The 19,571-nt window shown below is 50.4% G+C and overlaps 1 protein-coding gene and 1 pseudogene across 1 annotated transcript; one reads left to right on the forward strand and one right to left on the reverse strand.

Moving 5' to 3' along the window:
* Positions 1-4,474: 4,474 nt before the first annotated feature.
* On the reverse strand, positions 4,475-15,725 carry LOC137764283 (myeloid-associated differentiation marker-like). The gene is given in 9 exon segments (XM_068543321.1): positions 4,475-4,521; positions 5,670-5,673; positions 8,961-9,116; positions 10,780-10,842; positions 10,844-11,801; positions 13,207-13,397; positions 13,502-13,626; positions 13,807-13,867; positions 15,699-15,725. Coding segments are annotated over 9 exon segments (1,632 nt in total).
* A 1,570-nt stretch (positions 15,726-17,295) lies between these two features.
* LOC137760776 (myeloid-associated differentiation marker-like) lies at positions 17,296-18,869 on the forward strand (annotated as a pseudogene).
* Positions 18,870-19,571: the final 702 nt, after the last annotated feature.

Genomic DNA, 19,571 nt, shown 5'->3' on the forward strand with positions numbered 1-19,571 from the left:
ACTCCCGTCTCTGCCTCTGCACAGCTTTCTTTGTGTGTGTTGGTCTATAACCTCCATCTGCCTCTCTTTGTTTTATTTATTTATTTATTGGCTGCACTGCTCCGCATGTGGGATCTTTGTTCCTGACCAGGGATTGAACCTGTGCCCCCTGCAGTGGAAGCATGGATTCTTAACCACTGGACCACCAGGGAAGTCCTGCCTCTCTTTGATAAGAATACTTATGATCGAATTTAGGGCCCACCCAGAAATCCAGGATTAGCTTCTTATCTCAAGACCTTTAACTTAATTAGATCCGCAAAGGTCTTTTTCCCAAATAAAGTAACATTCACAGGGTACAAGAATTTGACATGGAAATCTCTCCGGGGAATATTTTTCAGCCTACAAGAGGGACTGATGGAATTTAAGGAAACAGTAATTGTCTCAGTATTCCCCTGGGGAAATTCAGTAAGAAATCAACAAAAGCAGAAAAGAAGTTGCTGAATAAAAACGAAAATGAAACTGACTTGAATCAACGAGCATGAATTTTGTAGTGGACTCTTTCAACAAAGTTGGTAGGCTCAATTTTGTGTCAAAAATCTCCTTTTCTGTGATTCCCTTATCACTTTGAGTAGCCAAAAGCCTGAAACGTTTGTGTTGATTGTGTAATTTTCAGGTGTGGCAGAGAATGAAATAATGTGGAGAAAGATACTTTGGGTAAATGTAAATCAACTAAAGCCTGGGTTACAAATTTAAATTCTGACAAATAGAATTTTAGATAACAAACATCATAAGGAACTAGGAGGTATTTTATGAATTGACAAAATGAACATCAATCAAGACAATGTAACAAACACAAACATATATGCATCTAACAATATAGTCTTAGAATATATGCAGCAGGGCAGTCCAGTAGAAATTTCTGCAATTATAGAAATGTTCTGTACCTGCCCTGTCCAATACAGTAGCTGCTAACAACATGTGGGTATAGAGTGCTTGAAATGTTGCTGGTGAGACTGAGGGGTTGAATTTTTAATTCCATTTGATTTTAATTAGTTAAAAATTTAAATAGCCACACATATCTACTGGCTGCTATATTGCACAGTGTGGATAAAATAAGAACTGAAAGAATAATGAGGAGATATACATAAAGCAGTGATAACAGTTGGAAACATTAATGTACTTCTCTCAGAATTGGGTTGATGAAGAAAACAAGGATAACTCTGAGGTGGTAGCAGCAGCTTCCTCCACAATAACAACCTTTACCATCTTCTTTATTTCCTGTTTTGACCCAAAAAGAGTTGAATGTTCACACTATTTGATAACAAATAAAGATATTCACTATTTACTAACCGATTTCATCCACTATCCTCATGATTCATGTTTTATCATGTTGGGGGCATTAAAAAATATTTTTCCCCTTTGGACCTTGAGTCAGTATTTGGATATTCCATTGGGTTGAAGTCAAGCAATAGTAGATGGCCTTCTGCAAATTCATCATCTAGGTTCCCTTGACCCTTGGTTCCTCTCGAGCTATGACCATAGCTCTCCTTCCCCTTACAGCCAGTAGCTACCCCAGGAGAAGCATATATTTACTGTCTTCCCTTCTCCTTCTCCCTCTCCAATACACTGGCTTCTGTCCTGAGAACTTCATGAAAAAGCTCTAAGCAAGGCTCTCAATGATCTTCAAATGGTCAAATCCAAAGAACCCTTTTCAGTGCTCATCTCATGAGATCTCTGCTTATCTCTGCAGCATTTAACCATGTTGACCACACCCTCCTGGCACTCCCTTCTCTATTATTTTTTTTATGACATGAACCTCTCCTGATTCTTTCCAGCTCACTGCCTACTTCTCTGCAGATTCCTCTTCTGCCTGCCACTTAAATATCACTGTTTCCTCCATACTTTCTTCTCCGCCATCTCTGCTTCTCACTCTGCCTAGTCTCCCTGGGAATTTATACTTATGTCCATAACTTCAATTACCCCCTTAGGGAATGACTCACTAGCCTCTTTCTTAAACTCCTAACCTGTCCAGTTGGACTATCCACAGGCACTTCAAACTCAGCAAGTCACACAATTCTACCTAGAATCATAATCCCCATTTTACCTTCCTCATGTACTTCTCTCTTGGTTTCATGACTTGATACACCCATCCAGTCACTTAAGCCAGAATCCAGGGCTTTCCTTAGCTCCTCTGTCTCTCTTTCACTCCCCATATCCAATCATTCTCCAAATACCTCCTGCAGTTACTCTCAGTAACTGCAGGAGGTCTTTGGAGTTACTCTCATCTTCACTGCTCATGACCTCATCATCACTCTCCTGGATTTTATTTAAATTTTCTTCCACTGGCACCTTATTTACAGTCTTGCTTTCCTTCATTCCTTATTCCACTTTGTCTTCCTAAAAGTCAAAAACTTGTTATTCTTCTGCTCAAAATATCTTTCAAAGTCAAGTCTAGTGGATAGTTGTTACACAACTATCCACTAGACTTGGATAATTTTAATTTTTTTTTCTTTTAGAACTAACACTTCATCATTTCTTTGCGATCTACTCCTCTACAGTACGCAGACCTGATGGGTATTATCAAGAATCAAGAGTTTCTGGCCTTCTCAAGCTACACCAATTGGTCCCTGTATCCAAGAGGTTTGAACACTGTGGATTCATTCAAGCCTGCAAAATATTGCTCATTTATCCCATCAGCAGCACTCTGACAAAGCAGGTGTTCTCACTGCCTAGACCCTTAGTACTTCCTCAAGTTACCATATATTCTCCAAATAAATCAATTTTCCGATGAAATCAGCAAACATCGATTTCTGTTTCTTACAACCTGGCAGCCTGCTCCAAAATCCAAACTCATTACTAAGGCAGGCCAGGCCCCTCAGTAAGTGGCCTCCACCTTCTTCTCCTGCATCACCTCCTGTCATGGTCTCCCTCACCATTCACTCCAGCCTCCAGAATAACACTCGCACCCATAACACTATACACCTAGAAAATTCCTCCCCCTCCTCTCCAAGTCTCAACTTGTGCCACTTCCTCTGTAAAGCCTCTCCTGCCACCCCCAGACACTCCACCTTCCCTGGCCCCTTGAGTAACTTTCGATCATGTTTTACTGAAACTGCCCCCTTACATGTCTAATCTGCACCCCCTCCCACCCCTTGAACTGAGACCAGAGCACAGCCTGACATGTGGTAGTACTCTGCTCAGTCAATGCTACTCTAAGCCTCAGTTTCTTCATCCAGAAAATGGGGATAATAGCATTTGCTTTTAGACATGAAGGCTCTTGATTACACCCTGCAGAGAATATCTCTGGCAACTTAAGCAAAGAACAACTGTACTAGAAGGATGTTGAGTAGCTTCAAGAATTATTAGGGAGGGACCATGCTTAGATCAGGCTCCGACCAGGAAGAAGGGCTGCTGGGCAGCCAGGGCACAGCCAAGGGCAGCTGGTCCAGGCACCGTGGCCGCTGGAAGCACACACTGGATGCTACTGTAGGCTCAAGTTGAATGAATTCGATCTGACCTGGTGTCTGTGTGACCCCTGCTCCTTAGGTGTGTGTCCAGGCCCCATTTGTGGGGCAGGACAAATGTTTATCTGGCCTTTTAAGTTTCTTATTGACAGTGAGGCCCGGCCATTCACCAAAACTCACGCATCCTCAAATATGGGGGGAGTTCAGGTTCTCAATGGTTCCCCTCCTTGGAGGTGTACATCACACAAGGTCATGGGGTTGTTAGGAGGATTAAATGAGATAAAACATGATCCGATGATTCTCAAACATTTCCCCTAAAGGCAGAAGGGATGGAATGTATCCAGGTCAGGAGGTCCAGCCTGGATCCTGAGGCTGTAAGCTTGTGTAATATTCATTCAACAAACACCTCAATGTGCCAGGCCCTCTTCTCAGCACTGGGAATACATCAGTGAACAAAGGAGAAGATACCCCTACTTGGTGGATCTATATTCTAGTGTTTATATTTGAAGACTCATGTTTCGCTTGAAAATGAATGTGAAGTTTTGCATTCTATTTGGTAATAGGACCCTTACAATATACCGATAACATATCAGGCTTGTTTCAATACAAAAGTAATGACTTCCTACTAATGGGCTGGTGGCTGAGCTGTCCTATTTGCTTGAAGATACAGACAACTGTGTCTTTATGTGCCTATATTTGAGCAAGTTCTGGTTGACACCAAGAACAAAGTTTTACCGAATGTGTGGGAGGGGAGAAGAGAAAGCTGGGGTGCCAAGGCCCTTGGGAAGGGGGCAGATAGTGAGACATGATGGAGGGATCTGGGGCCCTGCCAGACTCTGCCAGGGTTCACGAAGAGAATATTCTGGAAGTGCCTCCTTCTGCCTGAAGCACCAGAAGAACCACAAGCTCTTTCTTTTAAGGGATTTGCATAAGGAGTGGTCCCAGACTAGCAACAAGAGTGTTACTGGGGCACAGTGGTCAGGGCTGATGGGCAGCTGGCCCCAGCTCAGCACGGACTTGGACCACTGCGGTCACCAGGTGGCCTGAGGGATGCCGTGCTGCTGGTAGCAGTGGGCAGCTGGGAGCCCAAGGGACAGGCAGGCTGCAGCCGGGACAAGGGGAGTGACTTCCCTTGGCAGTAGTGCTAAGAGGCTGTCATTGGCCCTGAGGCTTGTCAGGGCCAATGTAAGGAGGGAAGGAGGCCCAGAGAGACCCACACTCCCACCCCATGAGCAGCCTGGTTGCCCAGATGGGTGGTTTTGGAGAACTTTGTTTCCTGAGGAAGCTCACTCTCCTTCCAGGCAAAGCGCTGGACCGTTTTATGGGACACAGATGCTGGTTGGAGTGGGGTTGAGGGGATGGGCTTGATCTGAGCATCCAACCCCATCTCCCCACCCCTGGTCAGAAGCAGACCCAGAAAAGACCAACTAGGACGAACCCTCACCAGCCCAGCCTGGCTCCAGAAGAGACCTCAGATTACAGCTCGCACGTTTTGTCAGCTAAGAAAGGGTCCATGAGGACTTGGGCTGCAGCTGGGCTGTCGTTGACACAACGATTATGAGAGGTCACACGTGTCGTGCTCACTGCAGGTCAAGCATTGCTCTGGATTCATTTGTTCCTCCCAGCAGCCCTATGAACTATGTACTCACTGTCCCCATTTTCACAGGCACAGAGAGGTTAACTGGCCTAAGATCACACAGGTAGTAAGTGGCAGAGCTGGGATTTGAACCCAGTCATGTGGGTTCAGGATCTGAGACTGCTTGGCGTTGGCCTTGCAAGTTATACTCAAGAGGGAGAGAATAGCCAATATTTCCTCAGCACCCACAGTCTGACTAGGTGACTATAACCTCTATTTCATTTCATCTTCAGGGATATTATCGTTGTCATCCCTGTTTTAGAGGTGATGAAACTGAGGCTCAGAGAGTACATTACATCATTTGCTCAAGGTCACACAGTTACTCCCTGACAGAGCCTGGATTTGAATACAAGTCTGTCTCACTGCAGAGCTCAGCTCATAATGGTACCTCAGTAAATGCTGAGCCCCTTCCCTCTTCTCTTGGGTCCAGGAATCATCTCCTGGACACCATCTGTCCTGCTCTGGCTGCAGTGCCCCATCCCGGCCAGACCACTGCCTCCTGGTGAGCCAGACAGAAAATGCCACAGAGAGCGTGGAGACCTCACACGGGGACTGACTGGAGCCTTGCCACCCTCTTTCGGGCCACCCACCTCCCTAGAGAGACCCGAGAACAGGAGCCAGCCACAGACCAGGGCCACATGGGTTGGCAGCCAGTGGCGTGTCCCTGGGGTGGGCAGCCAGGTGCCCGAGGCAGCATGAGAGAAGAAGCCAGCTCCGTGATTTTTCCAAGAAGCTGGTCCAGAGCCAGAGAATGGGAATGTTCATGCCCTGGACTCTGTTCTGGAAGCAGTGCAGGCCACAGTCTGGGGCTGGTGTGACCTGGAGTCACCCCTGTGTGGAAGCGGCTCTGGCTGGCCGGCTGATGAGGGCAGCCTCAGGCCGCTGCCCCGGGAGACAGCAAGCCTAGGCCAGGCAGGGAGCAAGGGAAGGGCCTGAGGACTGGGTACCGGGGGCTTCTCCATCAACTGTGTGTGCTAAGGAGCTGTGGGAGGTGCTAGCCACCCAGCAGGTGGGCTTGGGGGCCATGGCTCTCCCTCCCCAGACCCCCGCGCCCAAGGTGCCTCTCATCCCTCTGCCTTTTGAGACAGGGATGTGCGGACATCTCTTAGCTCCTCCCCCAGCCTGTCCATCAAAGCTGCACGGAATATGGAGACCATCTGGCCAACTATCCCTCCCCTGACCCTTCTTCTCCACTTGGCATATCTTCATACTTAAATTTTGTTTTCTTAAAAAGGTAATATATTTACATGGTTGAAAATCAAAATGCTCTAAAAAGACATATATTGAGGAACGTCATTTCTCCCTGAGACTCCATCCACTCTCCCCTCAGCTCCCTTCCCCCACCAGGACCAGGTAACTGCTCCACTGCACTCACGGGAGTCCTTCCCGCGCTTCTTGATGCAAACCAATTGTATACAGATGTATTTATTTGTATTTCTCCCCATTTCATTACATCAAATAGCATACTAGACATCATTCTGTATCTTACTGTTTTTACTTAATATACCTTGGATATATTTCCTCATCATTATTTTGAGAGTATCCTCTTTTTTCCAGCTGTATAGTACTCCCTCTTCTGTCTGTACCATGGTTTATGAACCAGCATCCTAAAGATGAGCACATAGTTGTGTCCAACCTGTTCAATCTTATTTTCAAATGAGATCTTGGGCGGAGCTTGATTCGCGCCAGGCTGCTCGGGGTAGAGAAGGTGCTGGGTGAGGCCAACACCCTACTTGCTCCCCCGCTGCCTCACCAGAACCCTAGCGCTCCAGACCACGATTTTAGCCCAATCTGCTCACCTCATGAGTGGGAAACTGAGGCTCAGAGCAGGGACTAGACTCATCTGTGGTCATGAGTTACCCTGGGGCAGAATTGGAACTAGAAACCAGATCTCTTGGGCTCTTCCCTACTCACGGTTCATCCCCAGGGGGACCAGACCAGGGCAGTGGCGCCACTTGACGGGAGTCAGAGCAGATGTGACTGTGGACCCAGCTGTGAACCCCAGATCTGCCTCTCTCTCGCTCTGGCCTTCCAACTCCTCTTTCATTATTTGGAATCAGCCCCTTTGTACTCCCAGCAGGAAAGAGCTCAGGGAAGAGGCAGGGTTGGGAGGGGACCAGGGGTCTCTGGAACCCCCTCCCCCATCTTGGAGATGAGGAAACTGACTCACCCAGCAGTGAGTGACCTCCTCAGGGTGACGTGGCAGGTTTGTGGCAGAACTAGGGTGGATGGGGCACAAGCCCAGCCTGGAGGACGCTGCTGCCACACTTGTAACAGGCAGCGTGGGGCAGTGGAAAGGCAGCCGGCCTGGGAACCAGGAAACCTGGGTCCTGTCTTTGACTCTGCCATACACGGGGTGACTCTGGACAAATCCTGCCCCCTCCCTGGGGTCCAGCTGCACTTCCTCTATGACAACAGGGTTGGACTAAGCAGAGGACCTTTCTTTTGAGCTCCATAGTGAGGGGACTGGACCTTGCCTTGGAATTGTGACAAATTAAATTGTAACCTTTAATCCCTACCAAAGAGAAAGGATGGGGCAGCTGCTTTCATGAACCATGAGACTTGGACAATGAGTGCTTCAGCTGAGCCCATTCTGGGCAATTCTTGTACTAAACCACAGAGGCATTTCCATCCTCCTGGGAAGTGAAGTCCCAGGGTTGTGTTCAGTTTGATTTGGGAAATATAAGAATATGAAATTACTTGCACCAAGACTTGTGGATCAATGTACACTTGCTTTCCCAATGAAAAAAAATTAATCAATAGTCAATCTAAGAAAGAAATGGAAATTTTATTCCCACCAACCTGAGGATTATAACCTGGGACACAGTCTTTCAGAAAGCTCTAAGAACTGTTCCGAAGAGGTACGGGGTAGGTAGCCAGTATGCATGTGATTTTGGTGAGGGGTGCGTGCAACCAAGCACACATTTCGTTAGAAGGTCACTGTTATTTGCTAGGAACAGATACGTTAGTTACTGGCGTTCCTGTTTTTCTAAGTATGGGAAGATGCAGGAAACTGGGTTCATAAAAAATTTCTCCTGCGAATATCTAACTGAGGGACAGTTCTGCTAGTTTTCCCAGAGCATAGAGTGCCTCATCCCGATCTTAGCCCTGAATTCCTTTCAGGGTGGATTGCAGGTCAGCGACTGCCGTGGCTAATGACTTGATTCTTGCAGAACTGGGTGGTGGGTAACATTTTTATTTCACAATCCTCTCCCTTTCGGCCTTAATTTTGACCAGGATTTGGGAGGCATTTCATCGCAAATTTGTCCCAAGGCGCTAGGAATGCCCATTTCAGGGCACTCAAGGTGCTGTTACTCACCTAGTCCTGCTAACAGTAGCCAAAATCCTCTGGACCAGCTGTCTTACTAGTCTGTCAGCTCCAGGAAATGGTTCCCTCCTGTTGCTTCTTCCCATATCTAGAGTCACACTATTACAATCATGGATCTTATAGACTATACAGCAGGTCAATCGTTTCAACTCACTTGGTCATCATTATTTTTCTCATAGGCTCAGTTACACATTTGGTAATGCAAGAAATAATAACCTTGTAAAATAGGCAGAATACAGGTAATACAGCCAGTGATATTAATAAAGTCATAAGTAAGCATTGTTATCTTCTAAGGAGTTCATGGTTGGCACCAGAAGAAGAAAAATTCATCTTTATGGTGGAGCAGGTATTTCTTCCCTTGGGGAGGTCGGGTTAACACAGAATGCAGATGCACAACGCACACTAGAGGGGAGGGAGGAGGCCAAATGGGCAGAGAAAATTTTTATGTTAAATTTTTCTGGTCTTGCCTAAAAATAGCAATTTTACTTCATTACTTCTTAAGATTTTCTTGTCATGGGGACCACCTCCTGGGAGCCCTCCCCATCCACCCAACCTGCCACTGGGTGAAGAACTCATGCTTCACCCCAGGACTGGAGTGAGTGGCAGCCTTGGTGTGGGGGGGTCCTTCCCCTGCCTCTACCCCAGAGCTCTGCTTGCCTGGCCCCTCTGGCCCTGGTGACACAAGGATGCTGGGCTCTGAACATCCTGGCTGGGAGTAAGAGAGGAAGAAGGCTTATGATGCGTTTCTGACCACCAGTTACTGTGAGGGGCTGCTGGTCTGAATGCACAGGAGCACAGAGGCGCACACACACACACACACACACACACACACTCAGCACGCACGCAAACACACACCTTTAAAGAGAGGCACCAGGAGCTGGCAGGGCTCCTTTAAGAGCTAGGGGACCAGATACGGGGCACTGGGGTGGGGCGCACCTCTCCTTTCCTAAGGCTGGGCCATTCCCTAGGATTTGGCTGTGGCGGTGGTGGGCAAGCTGGAGGGGTGGGGCGTGGTGGGGGAGAGACTGAGGGAGGGGTGCCTTGAGAGGGTGCTTTGGGTGAGGAGGGAAACCTGCTTGGCAGCGTCTGAGTTCTAGGTAAATTTGGCGCGATTAGGATCTGTGGATTTTGTGGGTTTTCTTACTTTTATCTTTAAAAGGTTTAAAAACTAACATTATAGATGTGGTAGAAGGGACAAAGCTTCTCTCTGTGATTGACAGCAGGGGCTGATGGGGACCAGAAACTCCAGGAGCTTTTAAAAAATTATGCACATTTATATAGATGCCATTATCCATGAGTCCCAGAGAAGCAGGATGCAGCAGCAAGAAGCAACTGGCACACAGAAGCACACGTGTGTGCACCACACGCAGTCACTGCAGTGTCTTTGACTATGGCAGCAGCAGTCTCCACCCCATGCAAACCACTCCACCAAAAATAAAATGAGAAGAAACTTTCCTTCAGAATAAGGCCACCCAGTAATTTGTGACCTCCTAACCAGGAAAAAAAAAAACAAACCCAGTCTAACATCAGCTTTAAGGCCGGCAGTGGCCATGTTCTTCTCCCCGCACAGGCAGGACATGCTGTTTTGAACACTGAGGCAGGAGGGCCACATCGCTGCCCCTCACAAACACTGTAGACGGTTGTCTTCAAGACCGTGCAGTTCTCTGCCAGCTCCTCTTTTGATTCCGCAGAGCGTAGTTGGGATGGAAGGCATCCACCCCTGGCTTCCTCTAAGAAGGTCTCTAGGCAGTGGGTTTAAGTAAGCCTGCAAAAATTCTGGAGCCAATTTCAGCTGGGGCTGAGTACCAGCTAGGGCCTAGGGATCCAGGGTCTCTGCTTTTATCCTCCTGTCACTGGAAATCACTGGCCTCCAGAGATTTTTTTTTTCCTCCACTGGGAGAAAGGGGTTCAAATCCCTAGCTACCCACGCCACCCCCCCTAAACCTATACACATACACCAACGAAGGCACTGCCAGGGGCACAGGCATGCTTTGGCTGTGAGGCCCCTCCGGAGGCCCAGGGTGTGAACAGCTGCACAGAGGGCTGTGTGATGTGGAGTCAGCACCTTAGGAGGTGGGAGGGGGGCGGTGGGCAGAGGAGGAAGAAGCTCAGGGTCCCGATGGGTCAGAAGAAAGAAAAGGGGAAGAGGCGGTCAGGACACAGGAGACGAGAAAACAAAGATGACCAGAAAAGGGCCAAAAAGCAGAAAATGTAGAAAAGATGAGGGCAGCAAGAGAAAGAGGCAAAACAGGATCTGGGCAACCACACAAAACAGGAAGGAGACAGAGCGGAAGGAGGGAAGGAAACAGGAAAGAGAGTGAGATGAATGGGGAAGGATGTGAGCAGGGAGAGAGAGGACAGGATGAGGACACCAGGGGACAGAAGAACTCAGAGAAAAGTGGGAATTGGGAGCCCCTGGGGTGATCCTCAGTGCCTGACAAAAACGAGGCAGGCCCAGTACACTGTGTCGGCCACGTAAGTCAGGAGGTTGATGGCTGTCAGGATGGCCACAGCCAGTTGTTGGTCGTAGATGCACATCGTGGAGGGGAGCTCATCACTGCAGCTCACATCGCTGGACCGCTGGGGCTGGCCACCGAACTTCTTGCTGAACTGGTACAGCGGCCAGAGGACCAGGGCACTGGCGTAGAGGAGGACGGAGAGCAGACTCAGCCCCAACAGGAAAATGCAGAAGATGGGCTGCCTATTGTCGCAGTCAACCAAGCCCAGCAGGAGGGCCATGGTCCCCAGGAGGAAGCAGATGGGGTACACGGCCACGCACCACACCAGGGCCGGCTGGGGCTGGCACAGGTGGGGGCTGCAGATGAAGGCGAAGATGACACTGGCCACGAAATTCTGCAGAAGCTTGAGCAGGCTATGCATGGTACCCATTAAACTGGTGAGCTCACCTGGCAGGTAACAGGCCCAGGTCCAGACCACTTCGGTGGCATAAGCCACAGCAGCGATGCAGGAGAATGCGGTGGCAGCGATGGCGTGGTCCCGGGTGGGGCCCTGAGGCAAGAACTGGATGTAGGTGATGGCAAAGACGATGGAGGCCGAGAGGCAGAAGAGGGTGGCGTGGCAGGCATGGTTGATGGAAAAGTTGTACCAGTAGAGGGGGAAGCAGGACTGGAGCCCACATAACTCAACTATGAGGATGATGAGGGTCACGACGAAGCAGAAGCACCAGATGAACAGGTACCAATTACTTATGGCCCCGCTCCAGGTGCCCACGCGGGCCACCAGGGAGAAGGCCACACAGGTGGAGAGCAGCTGCAGGAAGCGGAAGAGTCTCAGGATCCAAAACGGGGAGCCCAGACTGGAGGACGGTGATTCGGAGGGCGTGGTAGTGGACATGGTCACGAGGGTCTCCTCAAAGGCATGGCAGTGGTCTTCGCTGAGGACCCATCAGAGAAAGATCCGGCTCTGGAGGGGATTAAGTCACACGCCTGGAGAAGGCTCAGGGGCCTGTGGTGGCTGAGGCTCAGGATGTGTGGAGTTTGAACCAATGGCTCAGACACTTGGGTAACAGCACAGCCGCTCCAGAGTGATTCTCCCCACACATCATCCTTGGCTTTGTCAGGAGGCTGTCTTATCACAAAGCTCACAGCTGGGTTGGGTCTGGCTTCAAACCCATGAACACTTTTTTTTATCTCTTTGAGCTGTGGGCCATTATCTACAGAGACAAAGGGTACAATGGTCCCTATCTGCAATCCCACCCCTCCAAGTCAATGAAAATAGAAAAGAATACTTAAAAAATTCTTTGGTAACAAGGTTTAACCTGAAAGGACATGAGACAATTTATGGTCTTTGTTTAATTCATTAGTGTGAATGTTCAAAAGTTCAGTTGCAGAAACACTAACGTGTTTGATTACAAGGCACTTTCAGACCCCAGTGGGATGTTATGTCATATAGAGTATATGTACCAAGTCACCTGTCGGAAGCTGCAAAATTGTGAATTCTGTAGCATATCTGATCTGAAGGGTTTCAGAAATGGATTGTGGATTGTACCACTTAACCCCATTTTACAGGAGACAAAACTAAGGCTTAGGGAATTAAGTCCCTTCTCTAAGGTGGCATGGTTAGGAAGTGGGAACCCCAGATAAAAATGCCAAAGCCATGGGTTTGAACCCTTCGCTCTACAGCCCAGCATTTCAGCAGGGCCCGTTGGTGGGAGCCCAGGACCAAAGCTTGGGCTCTGGGAACCCAGGACACGCCTTCAGGGCCATGGCCTCCTTCCACAGCAACCCGAAGAGACATGTGTCCCGGCCTTTCCTCCCTGCAGCCATCACTAGAAGGAGCTGCCATCTGAGGAGACACAGCCCCACCCGGAGGAGGGCAGCTTCAGGGGTGAACAGGGATTAGCCATGGGGTGAGAGCAAGGCAGTGGGGACAAGATGATATGGGAAGAAAGAACTGTTTTGAATCCTCCCACAGTTTTGCCTTAACATGTGACTCTTCCCCATTTGAGAAGGGAGAGAGGCACCAACCCAGCATTACTCCAAGGTGGAGCATCATGGAGGAACCACAGAATAGATAACATAATGTTTGGCTTTTAAGCTCCACAGCTGCCATCCAGGTGCTAGTCTGGAAAGTTCTACAAGTAGTACTACTCGAGCGAGCATTTTTCTGGTCTGGGAGACCGGTTAGCAGCTTCCAAGCTGGGAAGGAAGGAGTGGAAATGGACAAGGATGTTGTGTCTGGATGCTGATGTGGAGCCTTTCAGGGCATCCCAGGGAGGGGGTGGAGGATGGACGGATGATAAGCCCCCTCTTAAGGGCAGGAGCTGAAAGAGGAGGCACCTGCTGGACCTCTGGGTGGTGACAGCCCTGAGGATGCACTTGGGACTGGGGCGGGGGCGGCAGAGTGGAGATGAGCTGGGGAGGATTCCGGGGTCCGAGTGGCCCCGAGGCAGCCCAGTAGGTGTCTTCTGACCCAGAAGGGATGCAGGCATGGAGCCAACCTTCCCCATGGAGAAGGGGCTGGAATGGAACTGAGGGAGGGAGGACGGGGGCCTAAAGGGGTTTCAGGGTTGGGACAGGGGACACGTGGCAAGCGTGGCAGGGACCATGGAGACCAGGGAATTGCCCAGGACACCTGCTCAAGACGGTCCCGCCAGCAGGGCTGCAGTCCTGCCTCACACAGGGCCTCCTGCAAGGGTCCCAGGGTGTGGGAGACTGAGAGCTCCTCCCCAGCCTGCTCCCTCCTCAGGGACAGCTGCCCTGTTTCAAAGGGACTATTGGCTGAGAGGTGCCCCCAGGGCTTAAGGGTCAGCACCCTGAGCCCGCAGCCAGCTTCCTGCCATCAGGGGCCTTGTCACCTTTGCTGATAATAAACGCTGGGAAAAGCTGAGGCTGGAAAGAGAAACACAGAGCAAACCCCGAGAACCTACCTGGACTCACAAGGCTCCTTCAGCCCCAGTTGCCAGTGGAGCCCTGGAGCCTGCTGGCCTTCCAGTGGGCACTGCCAGGGGTGGGGTGTGGGCAAGAGGCACTGGATTTAAGGGAGGCTGGGGGTGTCACTCTGACTGTCCCTGAGTTTGTTCCCAACTTACTTCCCAAACTGGCCCTGCAATTTACACCTAAGGCTAAATGACAGCTTTGGATGCATTTAACGCCACAGAGGGAGGGCTTGGAGAAGGAGAGGCATGGGGGTTCCAGCTGTGTGGCCCTGGGTAAGGCATGTGCCCTCTCTGGGCCTCAGTTCCCCCACCTGTAAAGCAAGAGGTTTGCCTGAGTTTCCCAAAAAGCCCCTCCTCCACTCTAATCTGTGAGCGTGGAAATGGTGCCCCGGTCAGAGCACATCCTAGATGTGGCTGAGCCCTGCCTGCCCAGCAGCCGGGCATGCTGGACTCGCAAGACGTGAGCCGGGAAAGTCATGGCTGGGAGAAAGGAAGGAAGGAGGAGGGGAGATGGACACTCAGAGTTACAGGGAGCCTGTGGGGCCTGGAGGAGACACTTCGTAGCTGGATGATCCTGGGCAAGTTACTTCACAGAGTCTCAGTTTCCCCATCTGTGCACTGGGCTTAATACCTACTTTGTGTCAATTAAATGTCTGAAAGAATGAGAAGGGCTTATCAGAGGGCCTGGCACATGGCCCGCTCAGTTCATGCCAGCTGCCTGTTCCCCTCAAACAGGACCCAGAAGGCCCTGACCCCACTCTGGACATTAGCACGTGCAAGCTTGATTTGCTCCAGATCAGGGGTTGCAAGCCAGTTTGTACTGGAGGTGGCCCGGGGATGTGTTTGTTTTTCCTTCACAGTGTTTTCATGAAGAGATGGTGTAAAATTGGTATTATTTCTTCTCGAAGTGTTTGGTAGCTGCAGGTTTTAATGTCACATGAAAATCCAGATTTTCAGCTCCTTTTGAAGCGTCAGGAGATCTGGTGTCACTGCGCTGCGTTCCTTAGGAGGGGGGGTAGCTGGAGCTGAGCAGCTTCTACGCCCTTTACGTTATAATGTTTTTCATTCTTCATCTCTGTTTAGTATTTTCTATATTTTCTTATTCTCATGTATAAGTGACATAAAGCAGGACTCTGATCATATCTCATGTGCCTGGTTTCCCCCCTTCAGCGTGGCCAGGCTTCCTGCCTGCTCACAGGCACGTCCACCCCCGCCCCCCACCCAGGGAGCATCCACGTCCTCAACCTCAGATACAGCCTTCAACACATTTCACATGCTCTGAAACCATATTTAGACGTGTGTGTACATATATGCATATGTTTGTAGGGCGTATCTGTAGATTTTTTTTCCCCCGATTATAATCATGAGACCATGTCATGCACACTGCACTGTGCTTTTCTACCATCCCCCGACAGATGCAGCTGGTCCTCTCCACTGGGCCTTGGTCCTCTCCATCTCCTTTACTTATCTCCTTCCCTCCCAGCTCCTGTGGGCATTTGGACTGACCACCCTTCTCTAGTCAGGGAATCATACTCTGTGAGTCTCAGACACTGGGTGACCACAGGATTATGACAAGGGGTCCCTTGGATCAATGTGCCCATATGCTCTAGAGCAGGAGGTCGGCAAGCTTTTCTGGAAACTCTTAAAAAAAAAATATGACAAAGATTATATTTTTCATTTCTGGAAATTAATCTTGTTCTCCTAGGGCTACTGCAACAAATGATCACAAGCCTGGTGGCTTAAAACAACAGAAATTCATTCTCTCACAGCTTTGGAGGCCAGAATTTTGAAATCAAGTTGTCAGCAGGGCTTTGCTGTCTCTGACGCCCCAGGGGAAGGTCCTTCCTTTCCTCTTTTAGCTTCTGGAGGCCCCTTAGCTTGTGGCACTGTTACCGAACTCAGGCTCGGCGGCTCGTCCATCAAGAAGCCAAATACTGAGAGACAAGTGTTGGGCTTTGCCTAGAACAAGGTGCCGTTCACCTCTGTCAACATAATCGTCGCCAGCGCCTGTGCATCAGCCCATGTTGGGCAGTGAGTTGAAAAAAACACTAACGAACGTCTCCACCATGTTTTGTGGATCATCTCAGTACGGAGGATTGGCGTTTTTACAGCTTAGTAGGTCTGAGGCGGAAAAGGGAGTATAAGACCAATAACAGCCAACTGGCTGTCCTTGTGCATTCAGACCTCTTGCAGGGAACTGTCTTAGTGGAAATCCACCCCCCCACCCCCACCCCTCCGCCTCCCCCTGTAGGGGACACGCTCTGGCCAAACTGAGCGCCCTGTGGGGTCTTAAAGGGAGAGACTACTCCAGACCTCGTTTCTTCCTCATGCTGTGAGGGCGCTGAGGCTCTGCCCCGTGCACTAGAACTCTTCCTCCTTCCAGAGACCGGGGGGAGGGACCCCGGGCAGCCCCTGCTTCAGGCATCAGGATAGGAACCACAGCAGCTGGGGTGGATTCAATTCCCTAAGAAGCTGACCCCCTCTTCTTCCTCCCTTGCCTGCAAAGACCCATCTGTAAAGGGGGTGGGCTTTTCACAGTGCAGTTTCCCTTTTTTAAGGGCATTAATTTAGTGCCCTTGTTGGAAGCACCCTTATTATGGAGCAACAGGAAGGCCTGCACATGGAATTTCCTCCCACTTACCAGATCTTTGACAAAACAGTTCTGACTGCAAAACAGTGGAGTCATTTAGAGACCCATTCAGGGGTCACCGTTCTTCAGAATCGAAAACATACATGGGCCAGGCTGCATTAAAACAAAAAAATCAGGCTTCCCTGGTGGCGCAGTGGTTGAGAATCTGCCTGCCAATGCAGGGGACACGGGTTCGAGCCCTGGTCTGGGAAGATCCCACATGCCGCGGAGCAACTGGGCCTGTGAGCCACAATTACTGAGCCTGCGCGTCTGGAGCCTGTGCTCCGCAACGAGAGGCCACGATAGTGAGGCCCGCGCACCGCGATGAAGAGTGGCCCCCGCTTGCCGCAACTAGAGAAAGCCCTCGCACAGAAACGAAGACCCAACACAGCCAAAAAGAAATAAGTTAATTAATTAAAAAAACAAACAAAAAATTAAAAAAAAATTTTTTTTTCTTGGTTATAAGGTCACAGCTACAGTTTTGCCAGGCTGCCAAGATACGTCCTAGTGGACTTCTAGAAGGGACGGATGTAGACCCCACTTCACTGGCTCCCCAGAACAGATTTCAAAACAAACAAACAAATTCTCCCTCGGGGAGATACTGGTGCAGAGTCATAAACAAGCCATTGCCCACTCCTGCAGTGTCCAAACTGATCCCAAAGTCCCAAAGGGCAAAGAATATGCCCAAACGGGTGGGAAGGGGGCTCCGGGGTGCACAGCCCTGCACTCACTCAAGAGCTCGGCTGCTCCTTCAGAGGCCAGTTTCCTTCTCTCAACAGAAAGCAGAAGCAGGCTGTCAGCAAGGAGTGGGGAAAGACAGAGAAAGTTCTGGAAATGAACAAGTTCGGCAGCTTCTGGCACATGCCTGTAGATCCTGGCCAGAAGTAGCTGGCGCCCTGACCTTCCCAGCTACACTCCCCTCCTCACCCCAGGACGAGGTGGAGGGACCGGAGCCTCGGGGACCTGACGCCTGCCCGGCTGCATGACATTGTCACCCAGCCCAGGCTCGGCTGTCGCTGAAGAAGCCAACACTGAGAGATAAGTGTTGGGTAGAAGAAAAGTAGCTTTATCTTAAGGAAGCCGGCAGCCAGGGGAGAAGGGGGTTTACTGCGCAAAAGAACCAACTCCTTACATGCAAGTTTCAGCCGGATTTATACAAGAAGGGAAGCAGGAAACGCTGCAGGCTGCGCGCTGGGGGTGCCCTGCTCTTCTCTTTTGGAGACCTTTACATTAACCACGAGGCGCCTTGCTGGCTTTTAAACTTGAGTCTGGTCCTTACATTGTCCAGATCAGAGGGTCAGTGTTCTAGGGGTCAGTGGTCATATATTTCTGGAGAAAGAAGAACAAAGACAGAGCAAAGCAGGCAAAGCAAAACAGGAAGCAGTCCATCAAACCCCAGAGTTGTGTTTAACTATTCACAAGGCTTTGGCTGTAAAACAAGCAAGGTTACACCACCACCACCCAGTGATGGTGACCTGCCTGACCATCACCATTACCACGTGCTCATCCTCAGACCTGGGCTCCGTGCCCATCGTGGGCTTCCCCCTCCACCTGCTGCGGCTGCTCTCCACTTGCGTGCCCTTCTTGCTGGTGGCCAGTGAGGACACTCTGAAGGGTGACGTAATTAACTGGTGCACGTTCATCGGTGCTTCTGCTTCACCGTGTCCCACATCATCTTCATGGTGGAGTTTTGTGGGCTCCAGTCCCGCCTCCCTTGCTCCTGGGACGGCTTCTCTATTCCCACGCCGTTTACTTCGCCGTCGTCTGCCTCTCAGCCTCCATCATCTTCTGCATCACCTACATCCAGTTCTTGTCTCCAGGCCCACCCGGGACCACGCCATCGCCGCCACTACATTCACCTTCATGGCTGCTGTGCTTTACGCCACTGAAGTGGCCTGGGTCTGTGTCTGGCCTGGCGATATATCTAACTGTGTGCCCATGTTGCCAGGCATGCTCAGGAGGCTGGAGAACTATGTGGCCTGTGTCATTTTCGTCTTCATCGGCAGCCCCTACCTGTACCAGTCCCAGCCGGCCCTGGTGTGGTATGTGGCCGTGTACCCCATCTGCTTCCTCCTGGGGGCCATGAACTTCATGTTGAAGGGGTCTGACTGCGACGAAGATAAAAAGCTGCCTGTCCGCTTTCCCCGTTTCCTGTCGGGGCAGACTGTGCTCTCCATCTTCTTCTACACCACCGCCTGGTCCTCTGGCTTCTCTACAAGCTCAATGAGAAGTTTGGTGTCCAGCCCCAGCGGTCCAGCAATGGGAGCTGCAGAGACGGACTCACCTCCTTGGTGTGCATGTGGGACCAACGACTGGCTGTGACCATCATGACAGCCATCAACCTGCTGATTTATGCAGCCGACATGGCATACTTGGCCCAAGAGGCTTTTGTAGGGACTAAGGATCAACCCAGGGGCTCCAGATTCCTCTTCTAACTGGAAGTTTCTACACGGAGTTCTGATGTGCTCTTCCTGGCTCCCTCTCTCCTTTCTCACATCCTTCCCCATTCATCTCGCTCTCTTTGCTGTTTCCTTCCCTCCTTCCGCTCTGTCTCCTTCCTGTTTTGTGTGGTTGCCCAGATCCTGTTTTGCCTCTTTCTCTTGCTGCCCTCATCTTTTCTACATTTTCTACTTTGGGGCCCCTTCTGGTCATCTTTGTTTTCTCGTCTCCTGTGTCCTGACCGCCTCTTCCCCTTTCCTTCTTCTGACCCATCGGGACCCTGAGCTTCTTCCTCCTCTGCCCACCGCCCCCCTCCCACCTCCTAAGGTGCTGACTCCACATCACACAGCCCTCTATGCAGCTGTTCACACCCCGGGCCTCCGGAGGGGCCTCACAGCCAAAGCATGCCTGTGCCCCTGGCGGTGCCTTCGTTGGTGTGTGTGTGCGGGTTTGGGGTGTGGGGTGGGTAGCTAGGCACTGGGCCTCCTTTCTTCCAGTGGAGGGGGGTGTACAGTGCACCTCCCCTTTAAGTTAAAAAAAAACCCTCTGGATGTCAGTAATTTCCAGTGGGCGGGAGGATTAAAGCAGTGACCTTAGATTCTAAGGCCCCACCTGGTGCTCAGCCCCACCTGAGACTGGCTCTAGAATTTTTCCAGGCTTACAAAAACCCACTGCCTAGAGGTCACCTTAAAGGTAGT

The sequence above is a fragment of the Eschrichtius robustus genome, chromosome 1 (genome assembly GCF_028021215.1).
Source record: "Eschrichtius robustus isolate mEscRob2 chromosome 1, mEscRob2.pri, whole genome shotgun sequence".
NCBI lineage: Eukaryota > Metazoa > Chordata > Mammalia > Artiodactyla > Eschrichtiidae > Eschrichtius > Eschrichtius robustus.